Source organism: Pseudophryne corroboree, chromosome 4 (assembly GCF_028390025.1).
Source record: "Pseudophryne corroboree isolate aPseCor3 chromosome 4, aPseCor3.hap2, whole genome shotgun sequence".
Lineage (NCBI taxonomy): Eukaryota > Metazoa > Chordata > Amphibia > Anura > Myobatrachidae > Pseudophryne > Pseudophryne corroboree.
The window spans coordinates 158,475,454-158,500,895 of NC_086447.1; the positions used below are offsets into that span (position 1 = coordinate 158,475,454).

General features: G+C 46.1%; 1 protein-coding gene across 3 annotated transcripts in view; it reads right to left on the bottom strand.

Annotated features, from left to right (window-relative positions):
• The window catches only part of PPP2R3A (protein phosphatase 2 regulatory subunit B''alpha), a 411,391-nt gene that overhangs the window by 47,257 nt on the left and 338,692 nt on the right, over positions 1–25,442 (bottom strand). For all 3 annotated transcript variants that reach the window (XM_063915513.1, XM_063915514.1, XM_063915515.1), the window contains 2 exons: positions 1,824–2,090; positions 775–878 (listed from right to left, as the gene is read on the bottom strand). In XM_063915513.1, coding sequence (XP_063771583.1) covers positions 775–878; positions 1,824–2,090 — 371 coding nt within the window. The remainder of the gene's footprint in view (positions 1–774; positions 879–1,823; positions 2,091–25,442) is intronic.

Below are 25,442 nucleotides of genomic sequence, written 5' to 3' on the forward strand. Positions count from 1 at the left end.
ACACAGTATACAAAGAATGCATAATAAGACAGTGACATGTTCCATTAGGTACATAAATAATGACCATTCCATCCTATTACAGGACACTTCTTACATTATCACCTAATTCTAACAATACAGACAACATGCGTGTTCTTACACAGGGGGATATTAAATTACCCGCTCCCCTATCATGTGACCACCACCGGGTGAAGAGGGGAGATGTGGGTCATGGCGCTGCTCTGGCTTCCCCTGCTGCTGCGTCGGGCATGAGACACTGACGAGTCGCCACGGTTTACGAGGATTTTGTTTCACTTTTGTTTTCACCTCAGGCAGGTAAAACCAAATCCCCAGAATCAGCCCTGTTTTCATGTGAAAACGGGGCTGTTTCTACTGAAAACACACAGGTTTCACAGAACCTGTGTGTTTTCGGGAGGAAAGCAGTTTTATTTACGGGCAATCCTAATAGGAGAGCCTGTAAAAAAAACATTGGTGAAACATTGGAAAAAAGTGTGAAAAAAACTGACGTTTTCCAAACCGGATGTTTTCACCTCTAATAGGATACCGCCCACAGGGGCAGATTTATTAAGCCTGGAGAAGTGATAACGTGGCAGGTGATAAAGGACCAGACAATCAGCTCCTAACTGTCATTTTTTTCAAACCCAGCCTGAAATATGGCAGTTAGGAGCTGATTGGCTGGTGCTTTATCACCTTCTCCTTTATCACTTCACCAGGCTTAATAAATCTGCCCCTGAGTGTCTAATGGTTCTGTGTGTGTGTGTTCTCAGTACTTACTTTCTCCACGTTGCAATAAATGAATGCACAGACACAAACCCGGTCCTCTCTCCTCCAGCTCCATTGAACAGTGCAGCCTTCCAGTACAGCGGACAACCACATACCTAGAACAATCACACAGAGTGGAGTTGGTAGGTCTAGTGTGTACTGTGTTATTATCTTATTCTATTTAGAAGTTGCCCCAAAGATTCTGTGACGCCATACATAAGGGTTACCACATACAAAACACAGTCTATGCACTGACAAGTACATAACTTCACAGAAATACATAGCTTATACAGGGCTCAAAATATTCCATATAATTACAGAGAGACGGCAAGGGGGAGTGGGCCATGCCTGTAAACCCTTAATCTCTATGGCAGGGGTAGACAACCTATGGGACTCCAGCTGCTGTGGAGCTACACATCTCAGCATGCTAAAATGGTGGCATGCTGGGATGTGTAGTTTCCCAGCAGCTGGAGCGCCACAGTTTGCATACTCCTGGTTCTAGGGAGTGGGCTGATACATGGAGGGAGGGGAGCACAAATGAGGAGAGCAGAGGTTGGAAGGTTAGGAGGAGGGGTGGTAGGTTTGAATAGATATTCAAGGGATCAGAGGAGTCTTGAGGACACGTTTAAGGGCTGAAAGACTTGATACTACTCTACCTGGATGAGGGAGGGAGGGTATTTTAGAGGTTGGGGGCAGCATGGGAGAAAGGCGAGTGTAGGGAAGAAAAAGGTCACTGGAAGAGCAAAGTATGGGGGGGGGGAGGGGGGGGGGAGTGTGAGTATATCTAGAAATGCAGGGTGGAGAAGAATGGTTAAGGTAGCAGTTCAAGGGACTGTCAGAGAGGGACAGCACAGGTAGATAGCCAAGAAGAAAATGATACAAGCAGCAACGCTAAGACTAAAGTGGGCAGAGTAGGGAGTAGAGAGATTTACAGATGGGAGGACGCTCTTCCTGGGTAAACTCTAAACTGCACTACAACAATACAGTAGCATCAAAATCTTGATATTTTCATTTTCATACAGGTCTATAACTTCCCTGAGAGACAAATCAGGATAACTTACCTTGGCAATCTTCCCCATCTCATAGATATCAGCCTTTTCATCCTCTATACTAGAGAACGCTGCTTCTATCACAGATATTGTGTCCTCGTTGTTGGAACCAGGGTTAGGCAGTCCTCTGGGGAAGTAAAATCGTGGAATGTTTATGGACAGGGAAGGAGCAACTGTGACTTTATTGGCGGGTGGTGGGGAGGCTGGGCGAGGAATTACGGGAGCACTGACAGGGGCAGGAGGCGGTGTCCCTGGCTTCTTCTCTTGTTTGTTTTGAACCTGCAAGATTGTAAGCAGTGGAAAATTAAATATTAGATTTGCTAATTCCATTTATATAATAATCTCAGAATATGGATACACATAGAATACACTGTGCATGATCATCTTCAGGAAGATGCTCCAGGCAGGTGACTGCTGTTAAGTGTGTTTCTGGTAGTTTCAGGCAGAGCAAAGTAAGGCAGCCTGAACTCAAAGTGGATTTACCCTACAAGATTATCACAATCATTATCCTAGAACATGGATACCCAACTGCTCCATGGGAAGGACTGCATAAGCATAAAAATATATATGAATAACAACCACCAGCTGATGTGCCCAGTTTCAACCGGCCAAAGGTTTGCTGGGCAGAATATATTACCCCTTTTCATCCACTTAGGAGAATTTTGAAAAATCCCTGCTTAGTGGGTTGCTGCAAATAACTATCAGTTTCCAGGCCACACAGCAGGTCACATGTTCCAGTTCACCCAGCAGGTGCACAGGGAGAGTTCACCAGTTGTCACATTTTCCAGAGCACAATGGTGATGCATTGTAAATACTGGCAGACATTTTGGCACATAACTCTGAAACAAAGCAACCAATTACAACACCAATATTTCCCTGCAAATCTATAGACCAGGACTTTAATTTGGTATATGATATGCCCTGCTGCGACAAAGGCATCATAGAAATATAACTCATAAAAGTCACCCTTCTGTTATTTATTATTATTAATAATTATAATAATAATAATAACAACAAAAACAGTTGTGGTCAGGTGTTATTATTACTTTGAACGACCACAGAAACCATTTGGAGTTACACATATTGTCCAATAGTTTGATAGCCCTGGTGTAGACTGTTTGTATGTAGTAATGTATGTTGGAACACTAAAATTGTTCAATGAAAGCGACAGAATTTTACAGGATGTATAATCATATACCTGAAATACCTGAGCAAAGGACTTCCATATAAAAAAAACCCAAAAACCTAAATAATGTAAATGCAAAGACATGTCCTCTATGATTTATGCACAAGGCTTAACACTTATACAGTCCTGGATTACAACAGTGAAAAGAGACAATCTAGGGAAGTGTTGGACAATCTGTGCCTTTCTAGAGCTTGCGGAACTATATGTCCCTATTGTAGGCTGACAGGATCTGCTGGGACTTGTGGTTCCAGAACAGCTCCACAGCCAGATTGCCACGGCTGGCCCGGAGCACTACACTCACTATCTGTATTCTGTCAAGCTATGTCTCCTACATTTCCTCTGGTTAGTCCATCATATAGATGAAAGTGCTGTGGAGGAGCTGAGAGCCGCAGAACATGGGGCTATAGATCACAAGAAGAAACATGTATATGATGTGTTAGCTAAGCATGCGGAGAACTCCTTTCACAATTTATGTGTTTTCATTGTGTAATACTTTATCTCCTGCTTAATTTCATATAAAGCTGCAAAGAACAGTGATGTGGTGCTAAGTGTATACATTCACCAGGCTACTCTGCAAGTGCTGTATGTGAACAAAGAGCTCATGTCAGCATTATTTTTATATTACAGATTATCCAGCAGGAGCCTATGGAGGAGATTAAATGGTTTGCTTGAATCTAGCTCCCATCTATAGTGTCCAGGAGGAACTCTACTGATCTGCGAGACCGGCCTCGAGGCTGCACTCATTGCTAATTTCTGCTCACACTCTCCTGAGGTGCAAGCAGAAGAGGCACATAAAGTAGTGCCGCGTGTGCTGTAACTGCGGTGCCCCAGGAATTTAGCATGGGAGACGATATTTAACGACGCTACTCTTGCGTATTCGGGTGCAATAGGCGCCTGCCAGGGACTGATTGGCTCCCAGGCTACATTCACGTCCAACAATTAAATTCCCCTACATTTTATTTTTATATTTTACAATAAATTTATGTCTCCCCTCATACAGAACATTTATCAGTGGGTGCACAATATATTTTGAGGGTGCTGGCTGCCATAGAAGTTAAGGAACACTACTGCAGAGGATGTGCACATATATGACACAAGATCTCTCACCAGCCTGACCTGCCTGTAGTATGGTGATCGTGCTTTATGCACCTCAGTACTCAGCACCGCAAATGTCAGAAGAGAAATCTAGTTAGCTGGACCCTGCATTCTATGTCATTATACAAAGCGATATTCTGACTAGTGCACCATAGATGTGTTCCCCACAGCACAAAATAAACTTAATCAGGTGCTACCAACGTGCAGTTAATTAAGCAAAGTACTATTTATCCCGTTAATCGCATTTGAGTACTGCACTATATAGGTTTCCTTTTCTTTTTAATTATTATGGATACCTGCGGAGTATATACTCATCTCACATGTAGAATATCCCAGGACAGGTATGTGGTGTATAGGATGCAACTGTTCCTTCAAGTGTTCGTACATTAATTATTTAACATCATTAAGGGAAGTTATATTATCCCTTTTTGCTATCTGTGTGGTGATTAGTAGTGCCCATCCCATTATTTGTCTAATTACGGTCTTTAGTCACAATCTTGAGTCATTCAGGCTGCGTATCTGGGAATGCCAGTGTATGTTCCATGCTTTCTGCACAACAACAATACAAGTTTAATAGCCCCTGGAATGATGCTGTTCTCTGCAGTAGAGGATTTGCTGAAGTTGTGTCCACGCAGAGGAGGTGGCACACATACAAAGCAGGGCATGCCAATTGGTGTAGCAGGTAATCACTACAGCTCTACATCACTGCAGAAATCCTAGCTTCACCCCCGGATTAGAAATACCCAAGTAATGTTAGGGGAACCACAGAACACAGTGGGGTTAATTCAATCAGATCTGAGCTTGCAAAAAGTGAATTTGCATGATACATTGCAGCAATGCTCTCTCCCAAGAAATGTAAAATTTATTTAAAAGTGGTCAATTCAATCAGATGCAAGTTTGCAACAGTGAACTCACAGCATAAAACTTGCAAACTGTACATCACAGCAATGCACCCGAGCAATTCAAGATTCTATTAGAAATGGCCATGATGCCAGTGAACTGCCATGTCACGTGACTTTTACAAAAAAGTCACTTGGGTCATCCTTCAGGCCTTTGGATATCATGGGTACATAGTGTCCTCTTTTTATTTCAATCCATCAGGCTCAGTCCTTGCAAATGTGTTTGCCTCCTCACATTTCTCCATTCACAATAGCACAAGGCAGGGCAGCCCCTATCCCCTCTCCTATTTGTGCTGGCACTGCAGCCTCCTGCTGCTAAGCTTAGCATGATTCCATCTATCTGTGGAGTTTGGGCTGGCTCCTTTGATTGTAAACTGACACTTTATGCAGACAATGGACCCAATTCAGATCCCAACGGATCTGAGGAACATAGCGCAAAGAACCAATGTTCGGTACTTTGCACATACGCCAGACCCATACTGTTCCTATGCAGTACGGGTCCTGCATCACTGGGTGCTCCATGGCTGCAGATGTCAAGAAACGGACAGTCTGCAGCCATCTGGTGGCGCGCCGATCGCCTCCATTTCCAAAATTGGAGGCGTGTTGCCAACGTTTTGGGGTAGTATCAAGGCCAGGATCTCTGTCAGAAGATGGAGATCTCCTGGACTCCTTGTAGAAACTGCGGCATATGGCTTGCGTGACCACATAGGTCACGCAGTCAGCCAATGGTGTCGCAGGTGAAACGATGCAGCACGGATCACTAATGTATGCAGGAGGCGCCTATTTATACCAGACACCTCCTGCTGTATTACCATATCAGAGCATCGCTGCTGCTGATCACTCATTCCATACACACGGACACCAGAGTGTAGTGGCCATGTGGGATGCCGGTCGAACTCGGAATATATAAGTAGGCATCGCTATGGAATAATTCTAAAGGTTGAGAGTAAAGTATATAGAAAAACATGTAACAAATAAGCTGCAGTAACATAGTGGGCTAATGCAGCAACAGAATAGAGCACTTTGACTGTATACTATCACTGCATTAGGATTTTAGGGGTCTATTTACTAAGCCTTGGATGGAGATAAAGTCGCTGGAGATAAGGTACCAGTCAATCAGCGCCTAACTGCCATGTCACAGGCTGTGGTTGAACATTGACAGTGTGGAGCCGATTGGCTGATACTTTATCTCCAATGACTTTATCTCCATCCAATGCTTAGTAAATAGACCCCTTAGTTTCCTTAACGGCCCACCACACACACCGTCTGTATCTCCCTGAAACCAGTTTACAAAAGTTGGTAAGTATACAGCAAGTGTATGTCAGCTAGTCTAAGCATATTGTAATGTACCCCAAAAAATGTAAAATGTGATTTTTCAGTGTATTTATACAAGTTTGTAAAATGATGGGAAAAAAAACCCCCACTTCGGTCCCAAAAACCCATTTCCCATTAGTACATTAACTCTACATATGTCGCCCATCATTTAAACCGTTTATGAACTTTTTTGAGAAAATCACCAGAAAACTGAAAAGGTTCAAAGCTCTCCAAGTAAATGATTATTTATTGGAAGGGGTGTGCCAGAGGTTCTGCACTATGTCCCGGGACTTTCTCCACCTTTTCATCTGCTCAAGGAAATGCGTTAAAAAAAATAAATCAAGATTTGGTGGAAAAACGGATCAGGAATTAAGATTTGCATATTAAATTTGCAGTGACAGATTGCAGTACCTAATTTGTAACTAACGAAATCTACCTGAGTGTGTGTAATGGTCACTTCATAAAGATATTGCAATTGAAAGCAAGACTATGGAGTTAATCCAAGACTAAGGATTATGGAGTAGCTGAGTACATTGTACATAGCCATTTTGCAGGTTGTACCAATATTTCTTTGAATGCAATTCGTCAGCTGAGTGAGAATTACGAACAATAGTAAAGTAATAAAATATTGGACCGCCCCATGAAAGGGTCACACAGAGGGCTAAAGACAGACATTAAATGGTGTGTTCCCCATAGGGCACAATTGGGAAGATGTATTAAGCCTGCAGAAGGGATAAAGAAGTGTTAAGTACAAGGTGATAACGCCCCAGCCAGTCAGCTCCTAACTGTCATTTTCAAATCTGTAATGATTGGCTGGTGCATTATCACCTTGCACTTATCACTTTTTTATCCGTTCTCCAGGTTAATACATCTGCCCATTGTGAGCTAACAGTACTCCATACATGGAGGGTACAGCAGGTCAGCAGGGTAATGCCAAATTGCATACTTACTCATGTCTTGGCTTAATGCTTATTCTATAGGTAAAACTGTAGTGCACTGGATAAGGGAGACAGAGGGCTTCTCATAGAACAAGTGACATATGCAGCAAAGCCTTGGATATTTATTGTTGTCGCGCGTTACAGAAGTGTATCCATGTGAACCATAAAAATGTCCCAGGTTGCCTGTTGAAGGGGGAGGAGTCTTCCGGATGATGCATCTGAGGAACACTTGGATGGGCTAACACAGATACACTTGTGGGACATCCGTGGAAGTATCCAGGACTTGTTGCATACACCATTAAGCAGAAGCGTTATTTGGATTTTATTAGTCAGTAAAGCATCAGTTGTTCTTTTAGAAGTGGTCTTCTCTATCCAGCACTCTCCATTGACACTTACAGAATGTCTTCCTCTGCTCGGGTTGTGCAGTTTGGACAGTCACAGATTTCAATTGTGGTGCAGCTGGATTATACTTCCCACCAAGCTGAGTTTTACTTTGTGAACTTTCTACAGTAAGTGAGTGCATTTGCCTCATATTCCCCCGGGCATTTTATTGGTTAAGTATAATCATGATTCTAGAACACGGCTATCCAAATGTTCTAGGGGAAATACTGGGTGTGTGTAATAATAGGATTTTAATTACCTACCGGTAAATCCTTGTCTCGTAGTCCATAAGGGATACTGGGGACGCTTAGTACGATGGGGTATAGATGGGGTCCAAAGGAGCAGGTGCACTTTAAATTTTCTTCAAACAGGGTGTGCTGGCTCCTCTCCTCTATGCCCTCCCCCACACAGTGGCGCACCCAGGGGGGGTTTCCAAGCACCCAGAAACCCCCGTCCCCCCCAAAAAAAAATTTTTTTTTAATTTTTTTTTTTAGCTGCATGAGTATTATTAATGGCTGTCTAGCGTCCTCTGCAGCCTGCTGTCTTCCTGGTGGCACTTGTAAGAGCAATAAAAGTTTATTTTAATTATAGTACATATATATATTTCCCTCATGTGCTTATCCAATCTTCAACTGCATCAACTCCAGCAGTCTTCGGCCACCTGATACTTATTTCAGTGTCATCTGCTGATGTAACTGTGTATTTACCCTGTACTTGTCCTATACTGTCATCAACTGTAAATTGCTGTTTTCCTGTTTGATTATTCATGTACTCTGTAATTGGGCGCTGCGGAACCCTTGTGGCACCATATAAATAAAGGATAATAATAATAATAATATATCCATGTGCATACATATATACACATGTATATACATACATACATATAAACACACACACACATGATACATATATATATATATATATATACACACATACACGTGTATATATATATATATATTGTATGTGTGTACACACACATATATATATATATGCATGTTTAATATGCTGTGTGTATGTATATATATATATATATATATATATATATATATATATGTGTGTGTGTGTGTGTGTGTGTGTGTGTGTGTGTGTGTGTGTGTGTGTGTGTGTATATATATGTACACTAGTTTTACGGACCCAGCATATGCTGGGTCACCTCAGTCCCCACCCCCGTGATTGGCTACGCCCAGTTCTGGAAACCCCCCCATGCAAATCCTGCGTTTGCCACTGCCACAGGCCAGTCTAGGAAAACTGTGCCCGAAGGAGATGGACATACTTGAGAGGAGGAAACATGACAAGACAAGAGGTGGTGAGATTAACTAACCAGCACACAGCAGAACAAACATACTAGCAACAGCTAGTGAAACCAGAACAGCAACAGCTGATGTAAACATCTTCACATAAGAATAACAACTTACAGGAAAAGGCAAAGCACAAAGGCGAGCGCCCAGTATCCCTTATTGACTAAATTCTATTTTCTCTATCATCCATAAGGGATACTTGGGACACCTCGTACGATGGGGACGTCCCAAAGCTCACAGAACGGGTGGGAACATACCGAGACATCTGCAGCACCGTATGTCCAAATTAGGCATCCTCTGTAACCAGGGTATCAAACCTGTAGAACTTTATAAACGTCCAGGAAGAACCCACTGACCTGGTAGAGTGGGCCTTGATAGACCGAGGAGCAGGCAAGGCCACCAAAGCGTAGGCCTGTTGAATATTAAGCCTAATCCAATGGGCAATCGACTGCTTCAAAGCAGGACAACCCTTCTTGTGAGCATCATACAGCAGAAAGAGAGAATCCGACTTCCGGACAGCAACTGTGCTCTTGACATAAACCTTCAGGGCTTGCACTACATCCAAGGACTCATGAATTGAGGAAGTGGACGAAGCCGCCGGAACCACAATAGGCTGATTCAGGTGGAATGCAGAAACCACCTTAGGCAGGAACTGCAGTCGAATCCTGAGCTCCGCTCTGTCCTTGTGAAAGGCCAGGTAGGGACTTCTGCAGGACAAAGCTCCAAGTTCCGAAACACGCCTAGCAGAAGCCAAAGCCAAGAGCATGTCTGTATTCCATGTAAGGTACTTGTCCTCAACCGGTCAGAGGTTCAAACCAAGAGGATTGCAGAAAGGTCAAAACCACGTTTAAATCCCAAGGTGCAGTGGGCAGCACAAAAAAGGAGGCTGAATGCGAAGGACACCCTGTAGGAACGTCTGGACTTCAGGTAAAGCAGACAATTTCTTCTGAAAGAAAATGGACAAGGCAGAGATCTGAACTTTTATGGAGCCCAATCGTAGGCCCAGATCAGACACCAGCCTGCAAAAAAACACAAAAAGCACCCCAGGTTGAAATCTGCGGTCGGATACTTTCGGCCCTCATATGGTGGTAATGCTTCGATGTGACAGCTTTTCTGGCTTGAATCATGGTGGTAATAACCTTACCCAGAATTCCCATCTCAGCTAGAAGGTTCCGCTCAACCTCCATGCTGTTAAACGAAGCCGCAGTAATTCCGGGTAGACGAACGGCCCTTGCTGAAGAAGATCCTCCATTAGTGGTAGAGGCCAGGGATCTTCTATTGCCATGGCCAGAAGATCCGCATACCAAACTGTTCGAGGCCAATCGGGGGCAATAAGAATTGCCTGAACTCCCTCTCTTCTGATTCTTTTTAGAACCCTGGGGAGTAACGGAGTCAAGTTCACCAGCCAGTAAACCCACAGTGTTGTCAGTGCATCCGTTGCCAGAGGGTCCCTCGTCCTGGAACAATAGCACTGAAGCTTGCTGTTCAGTCGAGAGGCCATCAGACCGATCTGTGGACAGCCCCACAGATCTGTTATTAGTCGAAATACCTGCGGGTGGATTTAACGATTTTAGGTTCAAATTGGGCCTCACTGAACTGTCCATTTTTGGTACCACAAAAAGGCTGGAATAATATCCTTCGGCCCGTTGTTGAAGTGGCACTGGAAGAATGACTTGTGTCTGAGCCAATTTTTGAATGGCCTCCTGTAGTGTGAGGCACATGCCTTCCGAAGCCGGTAATCCCAATTTGAAAAACCGGCGAGGCAGATAACTTTCAAACTCCAGTTTGTAGCCCTGGGAGATCAGGTCTTTTACCCAAACATCCTGGCAGGAGCTGCTCCAAATGGGGCTGAAGAATCTCAGACGAGCTCCCACCCTGAGATGCCCCATGGGTGGAGGGACACCGTCATGCCGAGGGTTTTGAGGAGACAGAGCTGACGCCCTGGTCCTCAGACCATGTGGTGGCAGGCTTACGTGACTTACCTCTGGAGCCTCGTGCCACATTTGAGGCACCTCTGGCCTTTCCTTTAAACCGCGCAGTCCGAAAGGACTGCAGTGAAGGCCCGGTTTAAGAACATCTATCCGGTGAAGCTGCAGACGGGAGGTACGTGGACTTTCCAGCGGTAGCCTTCGAAATCCAAGTGTAACTCACCTCCAAACAGCCAATCTCCGGTGAAGGGTAAGGCCTCCACACTCAGTTTAGACTCTGCGTTCGCCACCCACTGACGTAGCCACAACGCCCTGCATACAAAAACTGCCATGGCAGAGGTACGAGCATTTATAATGCTAATCCCTTTGACTGTCTCACAGAGGAAACGGGCAGACTCCTGGATATGCTGTATCAGCGTCACTATTCCAGCCAGGGACTTATCCCCATTGAGGCCGTCTTGAAGGTTACCTGCTCAAGTATGTATGGCGTGAGTCACCCAACATCCTGCAATAACAGTATGTTGGCATCTCAAGACTAGATAGACTGTGCAGGCAAGTCAATTTTGACTATCTCTATAGAAGAGATAGTCAAAATTGACACTTAGCCAAAATCGCACATAGGGGGTCATTCCGAGTTGATCGCTAGCTGCCGTTGTTCGCAGTGCAGCGATCAGGCTAAAAATTGGCAGTTCTGCGCATGCGTATGCGGCACACTGTGCACGCGCGTTGTACTTTCACAAAAGCCAATGTAGTTTTACACAAGCTCTAGCGACGCTTTTCAGTCGCACTGCTGATCGTTCAGTGATTGACAGGAAGTGGGTGTTTCTGGGTGGTAACGGACCGTTTTCAGGGAGTGTGTGTAAAAACGCAGGCATGCCAGATAAAAACGCAGGAGTGGCTGGAGAAACGGGGGAGTGGCTGGCCGAACACGGGGCGTGTTTGTGACGTCAAAACAGGAACTAAACAGACTGAAGTGATCGCTAGCTAGGAGTAAGTCTCGAGCTACTCTGAAACTGCACAATCTTTTTTTGTAGCAATGCTGCGATCCTTTCGTTCGCACTTCTGCTAAGCTAAGATACACTCCCAGAGGGCGGCGGCTTAGCATTTGCACTGCTGCTAAAAGCAGCTAGCGAGCGATCAACTCGTAATGAGGGCCATAGTCAGTATCTCAAGCACACTCAATGTGCTTGTGATGCCGACCTAGACTCTGCTGTATAGTGAGAATCGGACATAGCCCGAATCTCACCTTAGGGATGATAGAGAAAAATACATAATAATATAAAAAAACATAACTGCATCAGGTCCCATAAAATAATAAATAAAAAATAGTGTACTACAGTTTCTGAAACTATAAAGGGAATCTGGCAAAACTTTGCAGCTCCACAACCAGCCCAATAGATTGACGTCGACAGTCTAAATTTGTATAATGAGAAGGATTGGTTTTTCTAGCACATATAATCATAAACTAGTGACTTCCTAGACAAAACAAGACACTAAAATATCATGTACAACACAGGCTTCTAGAAACCAGATACACAGATTTTAAAGTTCCAGCAACTGGCACTACATGCAAACGTGTATGGCCCCAAAATAAGCCTGATGCATGATCTAGACCAGGGACAGGCAGCTTTTTCCTCTTTGGTTGCCAGGTATTACAATCCAAAACACCCTTTATCACATACTGTACATAGACATTTGCAAAAGTAATATATGGACACTGAAAAGGAGATTTATGGTAGACTTACCATAGTTAAATCTCTTTCTGCGAGGTGCACTGGATTCCACAGGGAATACATCGGGGTGTCGAGTTGGATCTTGATCCAGAGGCACCAACAGGCTAAAGCTTTGACTGTTCCCAGGATGCATTGCATGGCCTCCTCTATAACCCCGCTGCCGGACACTGGAGCTCAAATTCGTTAACCAGTTCAATGCAGTAGCAGGTAAAGAGAAGGCAGATGTAAGTCACATAGAACCACATTCTCACGACAGAAGAAGGGACCAGCGGCTAAAGCCATATAAACACAAAGAAGCTAAGTGCGTCAGGGTGGGCACCCTGTGGAACCCAGAGTACCGCGCAGAAAGAGATTTAACTATGGTAAGTCTACCATAAATCTCCTTTCCTGCAGCGAGGTACACGGTGTTCCACAGAGAATACATCGGGGATGTCCTAAAGCAGTTCCTCATGGGAGGTGATGCACCGTAGCTGGCACATGAACCCGGCGTCCAAAGGAAGCATCCTGGGAGGCGGAAGTATCAAAGGCATAGAACCTAATGAACGTGTTCACTGAGAACCATATGGCCGCCTTGCACAATCGTTCAGCCGCCCAAGAAGGTCCAACAGACCGAGTAGAGTGGGCTTTAATAGCAGCAGGAGCTGGAAGACCAGCCTGTGCATATGCTTGTGCAATCACCATTCTAATCCATCTGGCCAAGGTTTGCTTATTCGCAGGCCAGCCACGTTTGTGAAACCCAAAAAGTACGAAAAGGGTATCTGAACTCCTGAGAGAGGCAGTCCTCTCCACATAAATACGGAGAGCCCGTACCACATCCAAAGACCGCTCTTTGGAGGACAAACCAGAAGAGATAAAAGCCGGAACCACAATCTCTTTGATAAGATGGAAAGATGACACCACCTTAGGTAGATAACCGGGGCGAGTTCTAAGAACTGCCCGGCCACGGTGAAAAATCAGAAAGGGTGGACGACACCCTCCTAGCAGAGGCAATAGCCAGCCGAAACACGACCTTAAGCGTAAGGCATTTAAGGTCCACAGACTCAAGAAGTTCAAGTGGAGACTCTTGTAGGGCATTCAAGACAACAGACAGATCCCATGGAGCCACAGGAAAGACATAGGGAGGCTGAATCCGTAAAACACCCTGAGTGAAAGTATGAACGTCAGGAATAGACGTAATTTTCCTCTGAAACCACACCGACAAAGCTGAACCTTGAGGGAGGCCAGACGAAGGCCTAAGTCTAGGCCCTGTTGCAGAAAAGCCAAAAGTCTGGCAGTTCTGAATTTGTATGCATCGTAATTCTTAGCAGCACACCAGGTGAAGTGAGAATTCCAGACCCTATAATAAATCCGTGCCGAAGCCGGTTTGCGGGCCTTCAGCATAGTTTGGATAACCGCCTCGGAGAATCCTTTGGCCCTCAGGAGTGAAGCTTCAAGAGCCAAGCCAGCAAAGCCAATCTGGCCAGGTCCAGGTAGACACAAGGGCCCTGAACGAGGAGGTCTGGGCATTGAGGAAGTAGAAGAGGACGCTCGATAGATAGACCCTACAGGTCTGAGAACCAATGCCGTTTGGGCCACGCTGGAGCGACTAGAAGTAGTATTCCTCCTTCTTGCTTGATCTTCCGTAGTACCCTGGGAAGGAGTGACACTGGAGGGAACACGTATGGCAGCCGAAAGTTCCATGGAATTGCAAGGGCGTCCACAAACGCTGCTTGAGGATCCCTTGTTCTTGATCAGAAGACCAGAACTTTGTGATTGTGTCGAGACGCCATCAGGTATACATCTGGAAGACCCCACATGTCCACTAGGAGTTGAAAGACTTCCTGAAGAAGACTCCACTCTCCAGCGTGTACGTCCTGACAACTGAGGAAATCCACTTCATTCCCGGAGTCCTCAACTGGGAACACTGCCGATATTGCTGGCAGATGGCGTTCCGCCCAACAAAGATTTTTGACACTTCCATCATTGCCATGCGGCTTCGAGTGCCGCCTTGATGATTTATGAATGCCAACGTGGTGGCGTTGTCTGATTGTACTTGAACAAGCCTGTAAGGTATCAGGGGCAGGGTAAGAGTCAAGGCATTGAACACTGCTCGCAATTCCAGAACCCCTGGAGAGAGAGTGTTGCTCCAGCACCACGCCGCAAACCCGCAGTCTGGCGTCCGTAGTCAGTAGGACCCAATTGGGGATCCAGAAGGGACGGCCCCTGCTCAACTGCTGGTCCTGTAGCCACCAGCTCAGTGACAGACGAAGCTCCGGAGTCAAGGAGATCATTTGAGACCTGATCCAATGAGACAGGCCGTCCCACTTGGAAAGGATTAACCTCTGCCGAGGACGAGAATGCAATTGAGCGTACTCTACCATGTCGAAAGCAGACACCATGAGGCCTAGTACTTGCATCGATGAGTGTATGGACACTCTTGGGCGAGAAAGGAAGTATCCAATCCTGTGCTGAAGTTTCAGGACTTTCTCTGGAGACAGAAACAATCTCTGGTTGTGTGTGTCCAGGAGTGACCCCAGGTGCACCATGCTCTGAGCAGGAACCAGCGAGGACTTCTTCCAGTTGATGAGCCACCCGTGGGCTTGTAGGAATTGGACCGTCAGTTCCAGATGACTGAGGAGAACATCTTGGGAGTTCGCCAGGATCATCAATTCGTCCAGATACAGCAGGATCCTGATTCCCTGATGGTAGAGAAGGGCCGTCATCACGGCCATAACCTCGGTGAAGATCCAAGGGGCCGTGGCCAGTCCAAATGGCAGAGCCTGGAATTGATAATGTAGATTGTCAATAACAAACTGCAGATATTGCTTATGCGATATGGCAATAGATATATGCAGGTAAGCATCCTGTATGTCCAGGAATACCATATAGTCTTCGGGTTCGATGGCCTGTACAATAGAGCGTAGAGTTTCCATACGGAAATTTGGATACTCTCACAAATTTGTTCAATGATTTGAGGTGGAGTATGGGCCGGAAGGACCCATTGGGTTTCGGGACTAGAAACAGAGGTCGAATAGTACCCCTGCCTCTCTGGGACAGATGCACCGGCACCACCACTCCTGTGTCCAGGAGGGATCGCACAACCAGGTGTAGAGCTTGCGCTTTCAATGGATCCGAAGGAATAACAGTCGTGCAGTACTGGCGAGGGGGACGTCTCATGAAAGAGACAGTGTACCGGTGAGAGACAATTTCTCACACCCAGGCGTCTGAAGTGGTCCTTAAGCAGACCTGGGTGAATTGCAGAAGTCGGCCTCCCACCCTGGGATCCCCCAGGAGGATGCCCGCCCCATCATGCAGCAGGCTTGTCTTGTTTGGAAGCAGGCTGACGGGCAGCTCAGGATTGTTTAGGTTTGGGCTTAGTGGTTTTGGAAGCACGAGCCTGTCTCGGGTACGCCTGACTCTTTGCTTCCCTGGAGGCTGAAAGGAACAAAAAGTGGTACTCTTTGCCTTCGGTAAAGAAGGATTAGTACTTGGGAGAAAGGCAGTCTTAGCAGCTGCTAAGTCGGTCACAATTTTATGGTCCAAATCCACCTTCCATGACCTCAACCACAGAATACGGCGAGCCAAGATGGATGTAGTCGATGCCTTAGCCGCCATTACACCTGCCTCGGAGGACACCTCCTGAATATAATAGGAGGCTGTGGCAATAGGAGACCGATACAGTCTGGCAGTATCAGAGATATCCTGAGGTAGCTCTTCCTCTATAGCCTGAACCCATGCTTCGATACCTTTAGCGGCCCAGGAGGCTGCTATAGTGGGTCTATGTACAGCACCTGTAAGGGAGTAAATAGACTTCAGGCATCTCTCCACACGCTTATCTGTCAGTTCCTTCAATGAAGTGACAGTGGTGACAGGCAGAGTAGATGACACCACAAGCCGGGTGACATGGGAATCCAACAGAGGTGAATTTTCCCACTTGTTACACAACTCAGCAGGGAGAGGTTAACGAGCTAGCATCTTTTTAGACAGGGAGAATTTCTTTCCTGGAGTGGACCAGGGGTCCTGACGTATATCTACTAAGTGGTCAGAATGCGGTAATACTACTTTAGTAACCTTCTGATGTTTAAACTTATCTGGTTTCTTAGATGCAGTAGTTGGATCTACATCATCATCGATTTTAGGATCAGCTTAATAGCCTCCACTAGGTCAGGGACATCAACCTGAGCTGTAGGTTCCTCGTCAGAAGCTACTCTATCAGTATCTGACGGGTCAGTATATTCTCCATCCTCATCAGAAGTAACATCCGAGATATTAGTGGATTGTGAGGAGGAAGCGACCCGCTTTGATGACCCCTTGGTCCCAGAGGGATGGGGGAGGGGGGGGGGGGAGGTTTTTGACTAACCAGAGATTGATTCAAATGTTGAATCTGGGTAGATAGCGTATCCGCCCAGGGCGGATTTACAACAGGGACAATATGTGGCTGCAATGGCACAGGAGGTCCCATAGGGGGCGTAAGGCGTGTGACAAGAGTATTAAGCAGAGTCGAAAACGCAGCCCAAGGTGGCTCCTGACTGGCTACAGGAGCAGCGGGCTGACTGGGAGACGTATGGCACCCAGTACACAGACCATCAATTAAAACTTCCCCCTCAGGTAAATCCTTGGTGTAAGCACTGCATGATGCCGAAGCGTCCGCGGATTTCCCGCCCTGTGTGGCAGACATTATAGTGAATGTAGCCATAGAGCGTAACAGTACAATATAGCCAGACAAATACAATACCTGCAAATAACCCCCTGAATTATGCGACAGTGAATACAGGACACAGAGAATTAAAGCGGTATGAGGTGACTGAAATACACAGTACAACACATTAAAAAGTATATACTGTGTAGCAGTATATATGAGACCCTGACGCACCTAGCACCCAAGGGTGCAGAATACGGTGATAGCAATAGGTGGGATACACGAGGAGTGAAATCCACACAGCAGATGCAGGCACACTCAGTCACAGTTACAATGCAGAAATTATTACAGACAAACAATAAAACTGCACTGGACTAGTAAACATACACATACATAGATATAGTAATGCACAGTCAGATACTGGATGTATAGGTCAGAATACTTGTACTAAATATTCAGGCAGAAGTACACTGGTTCTTAACTAAACACTGTCTAAAATGACATGTAGAATACTTAAGTGACTGTAAATGCACAGCGCTGAGTAAGCAGGCGGATTTACAGAGGAGACACTGCCCTGCAGTCCCGGAGACCAGCCGCAGCTACTTGTGAAAAGATGGCGCCCAAATCTCTGTCAGGGAGTGAGGAAGAGCGAGGAGCAGTTCCAGGGCGGGAACACCAGCAGTACATGGCGCCCGGAGCTGGGGGATAGGCTACAGGTCAAGCATCTTATCCCCTATTCTGGTCCTCACCAACGGGTACTGTGGAGCCTTATTAAATGGATTTTTGTGAAATCCGACCTGTGCTTCCTGCCCTGCTGGATATAGTGGGTTCCTTGCTCTAACACAGTGTCCACGCCAGCATTGCGGTCTGTCTCCTAAGACCGTGACGCGATTTCGGCGGGTCCCACCTGGAGGACCCTCTTACCTCCTCCCAAAGAAACAGTCACGCGATCCTAGAGAGCGCCAGCGGTGTGTGCTTGGAAACTGGAGCGCCTCTGCCGCAAGTACCCGGGAACTTGGCCAGCGGCGCTGCTGTGGAGGTGTTGGAGTCGCAGCACAGCATGTCACTAGGACATAGAAGATTCTTCAAGGGCTGCAGCACTTTTAACAAAAGCTCTTTTTTGGGCTGCCTAGCGCAGCCCCCCCTGTTAACTAACCTGCTCTGCAGGAACCAACTTACAAACTGAGCTCCAGTGTCCGGAGGCGGTGTTATAGAGGAGGCCATGCAATGCATCCTGGGAACAGTCAAAGCTTTAGCCTGTTGGTGCCTCTGGATCAAGATCCAACTCTACACCCCGATGTATTCCCTGTGGAACACAGTGTACCCCGCTGCAGAAATGTTATTATCTTCCCTGTCTTTCTTTTCTGTAGCTACTGTGCTCAGGTTAGGTTGCTGATTTGTAGACTGGAGATGAAAATATGCACACTTTTGTACCGTTATTTGGCTCAGTCCTGTAATTTTGAGTGTGAACAAGTAATGCGTGTGGATGAGAGACGTAGATCTTGTGCAGAGCGGAGAGGTCGGGTAGGGAGATATTTTGAGATGAGTGAAGAGATGTATGTTGGTGCAGTTGGGTTAATAGCCTTGTATGTACGTAAAAGTATTTTATATTTAATACGGTAGAATACTGGTAACCAATGGAGGGACTGACAGAGCGGATCTGCAGATGATAAACGTCTAGCGAGGAACATTAGCCTCGCAGCTGCATTCAAAATGGATTGTAGTGGTGCGAGCCTATGTTTGGGAAGACCAGTCAGGAGACTGCTACAATAATCAATGCGGGAGATAATGAGAGCATGGATTAGAGTTTTTGATGCGTCTTGTGTAAGATATGGCTGTATTTTGGATATGTTTCTTAGATGTATGTAACATGATCTTGAGACCAGTGCCGTAACTAGACATTTTAGCGCTGAGTGCAAGATAGGGCATCGCCTCCCCCCCTCTTCTATGTAAAACAGGGGCAGTGCACACCAAAAATATATGGTCGTGGCTTCATGGGGAAGGGGTGTGGCCACAAAATAATACCAATTCATATTATAAAAATTACAGTAGTCTGCATTATTCAAATTATGCCGCACAGTAGCGCCACTACACCAGGTACAGCCCCTCTTACACATTACGGCGGACAGAGTACCCTTTTTACACATTACGGCAGACAGCGCCCCCTTTTTACACATTACGGCAGACAGTCCTCCTTTTTACACATTACGGCATATAGTCCCCCTTTTTACACATTACGGCATATAGTCCCCCTTTTTACACATTACGGCAGACAGCGTCCCCCTTTTTACACATTACGGCAGACAGCGCCCCCTTTTTACACATTACGGCAGACAGTCCTCCTTTTTACACATTACGGCATATAGTCCCCCTTTTTACACATTACGGCATATAGTCCCCCTTTTTACACATTACGGCAGACAGCGTCCCCCTTTTTACACATTACGGCAGACAGCGTCCCCTTTTTACACATTACGGCAGACTGCGTCCCCCTTTTTACACATTACGGCAGACAGTCCTTTTTACACATTACGGCAAACAGTCCTCCTTTTTACACATTACGGCAGACAGCGTCCCCCTTTTTACACATTACGGCAGACAGCGTCCCCCTTTTTACACATTACGGCAGACAGCGTCCCCTTTTATACACATTACGGCAGACAGCTTCCCCTTTTTACACATTACGGCAGACAGAGTCCCCCTTTTTGCACATTACGGCAGACAGCGTCCCCCTTTTTACACATTACAGCAGACAGCGTCCCCTTTTTTTTAGGTAGACAGACAAAATAGATACTTACCATCTCTCCGCTGGCTCAGGCAGTCAGGCTCCTCGGTGCTGGCAGCTCTGGGGCAGGGGAGAAGGAGGAGGGAGCCGCAGCAGAGCAGTGTAATTGCTGGCGGCGGCGCATGCAGCTGTCCCTCTCCTTCCGCATTGGCTGGCCACCGCTGTGAATGCTGGGATGAGGGAATTGCATCCCTGCATTCACAGCACCGCCGGACAGCCAAATGCGGCAGGAGAGGGACTGCTGCAGCGGCACCGCCACCAATTACATAGCGCTGCAGCGGCTCCCTCCTCTCTCTCCTCCTTCGGCACAGGCGGCTTGTAATGAGTCAATTTGACTCATTACAAGCCGCTGACTTTAGGGAATGGAGGCCGTTGCGCCCTTAGTGCGACTGCACTGTGTGCCAGACACACCTGGCACACACGTAGTTACGGCACTGCTTGAGACAGATTGAATGTGGGGAACTAAGGCCTTCAAACGCCTGAATCCGCCTGCGTTCGTCTCACCACGCCTCCTTGAAAACGGTCAGTTGACGCCCCGGAAGCCTCCCGCCTGTCAGTCTGTATGCGATCGCCGCTGCGCTCACTTTCTGTGCTGGCATCGTCGCTGCGCAGCCGCAGTCCCGACCCGTTCATACCGCAACGAAGAACCGCTGCATGCGTACGGGTCGGAATGACCCCCTAAGGACAGTTCAGAGTCCAGAATGACACCTAGGCAGCGAGCTTGTGGGGTAGGGATGATTGCTGAGTTATCAACAGTGATAGAGGTATCAGGTTGGTAACTACTATTGGCCGGTGGAAATATCATTAATTCTGTTTTGGAAATATTAAGTTTGAGGTGGCGAGAGGTCATCCAAGATGAAATGGCAGAAAGGCATTCAGTGACACGGCCCAATACAGATGGTGACAAATCAGGGGAGGATAGGTAGATTTGAGTATCATCCGCATACAGATGGTACTGAAATCCGAAAGAGTTGATTAGTTTGCCAAGAGATGTGGTATAGATAGAGAAAAGCAGAGGACCTAGGACTGAGCCTTGCGGTACTCCAACTGAGAGAGGTAGCGAAGGAGAGGTGGAATCAGAGAAACGAACACTGAAGGAGCGATTAGATAGGTAGGATGAGAACCAAGAAAGGTCTGTGTCCTGAATACCTAGGGATTGTAGTGTTTGTATGAGAAGAGAGTGGTCAACAGTGTCAAAAGCAGCAGAGAGATCAAGGAGTATAAGTAGTGAGTAATGTCCTTTAGATTTAGCAGTGACCAAAACATTCGCTACCTTAGTCAGTGCTGGCAGGGTTAGGCACCCACACAGGGAGGGTTAGGGTAGGGGGCAGAGGAGGGTTAGGGGACTTTAGAGGGGACTGTCTGGATTCTGATTGAGGGATGCCGCTGTCGGTATTCTAAATCATACTGAACCCCAATGAACATACGGGTTAGATGTGCTACTCAACATGGGTACTGATAGGTCTGACCTTTTTAAATGTGTCCGTCACTGTCCTTGATGCCCAGGATTGGCCTGTATGTTCCAGCATTAGAGCAGAATACATTGAGCTAGGTACTGTGATTTCCCTCATAATAGTGGTTTTCCCTGCATTATGTCTAGGTTGCAAACCTGCACCCTTTGCCTGGATTTGCTACTAACTGTAAATGAGACACTGCAGTATGTATTTTATGTATTAATCCCCCATATATAAAATACCTTTTTTTATTTAAATTATTGTAAATTACTTATGCGATACAGTTATGATACATAGGAATGTTTCTGTGGCAGTAAACATTGCTCTCTCTTTCCTCTTCATTTAGAACACAGCAAATTTGTGACATGTGTCCTGTTTGTGGTGAAAGGTCATTTGTAGGTCAGAGGTGAGACTTTATGGAGCATACAGCATGAAGAAGGAAGATCCCCTTCCTGGTGATATCTACACAGAACTCTACTCTGTAACAGTTCCGAGGCAACACTGTAACTTGAACATGAACTGGAATACAATCTCAATGGACAGTAACATTAACGGAACGATAGCATGTTGCACATGGAATAAACGCTCAGCTGAAGCCATTTCTCTCCATCCCACCCGTGCCCTGTTAGGACTTGCGTTCTGATTTGTGTCTGTGTGGAGAGGATGCTGCTCTGCTGCACACTGCGGGTACAGGCAACTCCCAGCACACGGCATCGAGAAAGCGATACACTCCGGTGATGTGGCGGTAGAGATTTGCGGGGTTGCAGGGGTGTTGGCATGGAGTGTGGCCAATGTTCTATGCCCCCATCGCTGAGAATTTCAGTGTTGTGAGATACGCTTAGGGGATAAATAAACAAATGTCATTATCCTCTGTAGAAAAAGTTCAAACCCCATAAGACCAAGCATAAAATAAAACCCATATTTATATATGCTCATCCCCCACTCATTTCACAGCATACTGTAGCTTTTGTCCTATTGAGCCTTCCTCATTCCTCAGTATACACCTGAAAATGAGCATTTTCTATGCAGTGTAAGTGACTGGGGCATCTCTCTATCCGGGGCAAAGACCGTGAAAATCTTTTAAAAATTAAAATCTTTTTCTGAAAAATGGGTAATGATGGATATTATTTAAATACACTGTGAAATACAGGTCTTCTCTGAGGGGTATTCAAATATTATCGCCCCCGATCTCCCATCTAAAGTGACAGGAGATCGCACGAGGCAATATACAATTAATGTTGCCTATCACGCTGATGGCGCCCATTAATGTCGAATTTAGCCGCTAAACCGGACTAAACTAATGGGCGTGATCGGAAAAAGTACCACTTGGCTGGATCACTTTTCACACATTTCAGCTAGCCACCCCTGGCAGGTGCAAGGTGAAATGTAGACGCCGGCAGCCGATTCCGCCTGAATGAAGCTACATTTGAATAGCTCAGTTCGACGCCATCTAGTGGCTGCCGGCCAGATACACATTTGAATCTCGTCCTATGCATGAAGATATGGGAGAAGTTGTCTTATTAGCTGCTACACAAATAAGTCCTATACCTGCACTACTACAGGTTGAGTATCCCATATCCAAATATTCCGAAATATGGAATATTCCGAAATACGGATTTTTTTGAGTGAGACTGAGATAGTGAAACCTTTGTTTTCTGATGGCTCAATGTACACAAACTTTGTTTAATACACAAAGATATTAAAAATATTGACTAAAATAACCTTCAGGCTGTGTGTATAAAGGTGGGTACACACTAACAGATATATCTGCAGATCAATTGATCTGCAGATATATCTATGGACGGATCGAGCAGTGTGCTGTGCATACACACTGCTCGATCCGTCGGGGACTGACGTCATGAACTGGGCGGGGGCGTGTACACACGCCCGCCCAGTTCACCTGTCAATCACCGCCGGCCGCCGCAGCAGCATGTATACGGGCGGTCGGCCGACCGCCCCGTACACACACAGCGAAGCGCCAATATATCGGTAGATATATTGGCCGTCGGCTGTGCTGTGCGGCCGACGCGATACGTCTGTGAACGACGGAGTTCACAGATGTATCGGACGTACACACTGGCCGACGGTCCCGCGATATATCCGCCGTTCAGGAGAACAGCCGATATATCGACCAGTGTGTACGGGCCTTGAGGTGTATATGAATCAGAAGTGTATTCTGTGCTTAGAATTGTTTCCCATCTCCATGATATCTCATTATGGTATGCAATTATTCCAAAATACGGAAAAATCCCATATCCAAAATACTTCTGGTCCCAAGCATTTTGGATAAGAGATACTCAACCTGTACTAATGATATACTACTGGTCAGATGAGATTTTACAACATTTCATCACAGACAAACATGATCTGAAGTTACAGGTCAGTGTTTCCCAAATCTGGTCCTCATGAACACTTACCAGCACATGGTGTCAGTATTTCTGTCTGTGGAAACATTATAATGACTCACCCCGCAAAGCATACTAACCCCTTTCAGTGAGAAGCCCGGTCTCCGACCCGGGATACTGGATACGCGTTGGAGCTGGGGCTTCAGAAGTACTTACCCTTTCATACCAACGCCGGGACATAGGTTGTCGCTGTCCACACTGGATGCTTGAAGAAGATGACGTAATCTCCTGAGCCTGCAAAACAGCAGCCTGTTAGGCCTGACCCAGGCCTGCCTTTCACAGTGCTGCCGACCCAGGTCGGACCAGGAATATACCTGTTCGCAACCTGGGGCACGGACCGGTGTTGCACAACCCGTGTCTCCCATTTCCCACAGAGTTGGGACCCAGGTCGCTTCGACTTCCCCCGGCAATAACTAGGGTTCTCAGCTCAGTATGAAAGGGGTATAAAAGTTACCTGTGCATGATTTCTGATAGAGAGAAAACTTGGAAATGTGAACTGTTGTAGCTATGTGAAGAGCAGAGTTGGGAACTTATAGAGAAAGCGTCAGTCTGTCAATCCTTTCCAATGTCTGGAACGGGCGAGGTTTCCCGTGTGGAGTCAAATTAATACCCCTTTTCCACTACTGAGCACAGGTCGTAGCCGGGAGCCTGACACGGGTGCTACCCGGCTGCGGCCCGTGCTCAGCCCCCTTTCCCCACTGCGCTCACCACCCCGGCATATTGCCGGGTTGGTGATGCTGCTATTGACACGGCAGGGGCAGCGCTGGGAAACACGGGTAAATGCGCTCCCCCGTGCATTTACCCGTGTTTTTTGAGCTAGTGGAAAAGGGGTATAAGACAGAGGCTTCACTGGTGTATATTATAGTTATACATAGCGGAATGCTGATCAATTAAAGAAATAAATATTATTTCCCAGTCAATGGATCTACTGAGTGGCATTATTGCACAGAATCTCTTTCACAGATCATTTTGAAAACTGTCCCACATTGGGAGGGGTGTATCCCCATTTCCCATACTGATAAATTGAAGAAGAAAAAAATATCATTGGTACAAATTAGTTCACCTGTGCAGAGACCTGAAAACATGATAACAACAATAATAATTATTATTATTACTTGTTAGAAATTGCCTCAATTTTCATCTATTTTATTGGAATGCAAAATGTGTTACAAATATTCTGACTTGCTTACATTTAGCCGCTCTACAATTTGGCAAATGTCCGTAGCATTAATTATCTTTTAATGTATTACGGATACAATGCTAATTAAAAATGAAGATATTTATTTTGGATTTAATATATTTTCAAGCCTGTAATAACTAAGAACAATGTGCTTAGAGAAAGATAGGTACATGTGCTGGTTACACGTATCGTCATCAAACACGGGCACAGAAACAGAGGACCCGATTCTGACATGGGAAAAGCAAGAGAGAACAAGTAACTGGACCCTGGCAATAGCATGCAGGTGGGGCTGATGTAACGTGTGCAGAAAAATTTAGGTTTGGGAGAGGGGGGTATAAACTCCAATCTAACCTGCAGTGTAAACCCCCCCCCAGTTAGTTACTTGCTTTTTTAGGTTCTCAAGGGATGGCTTAACAG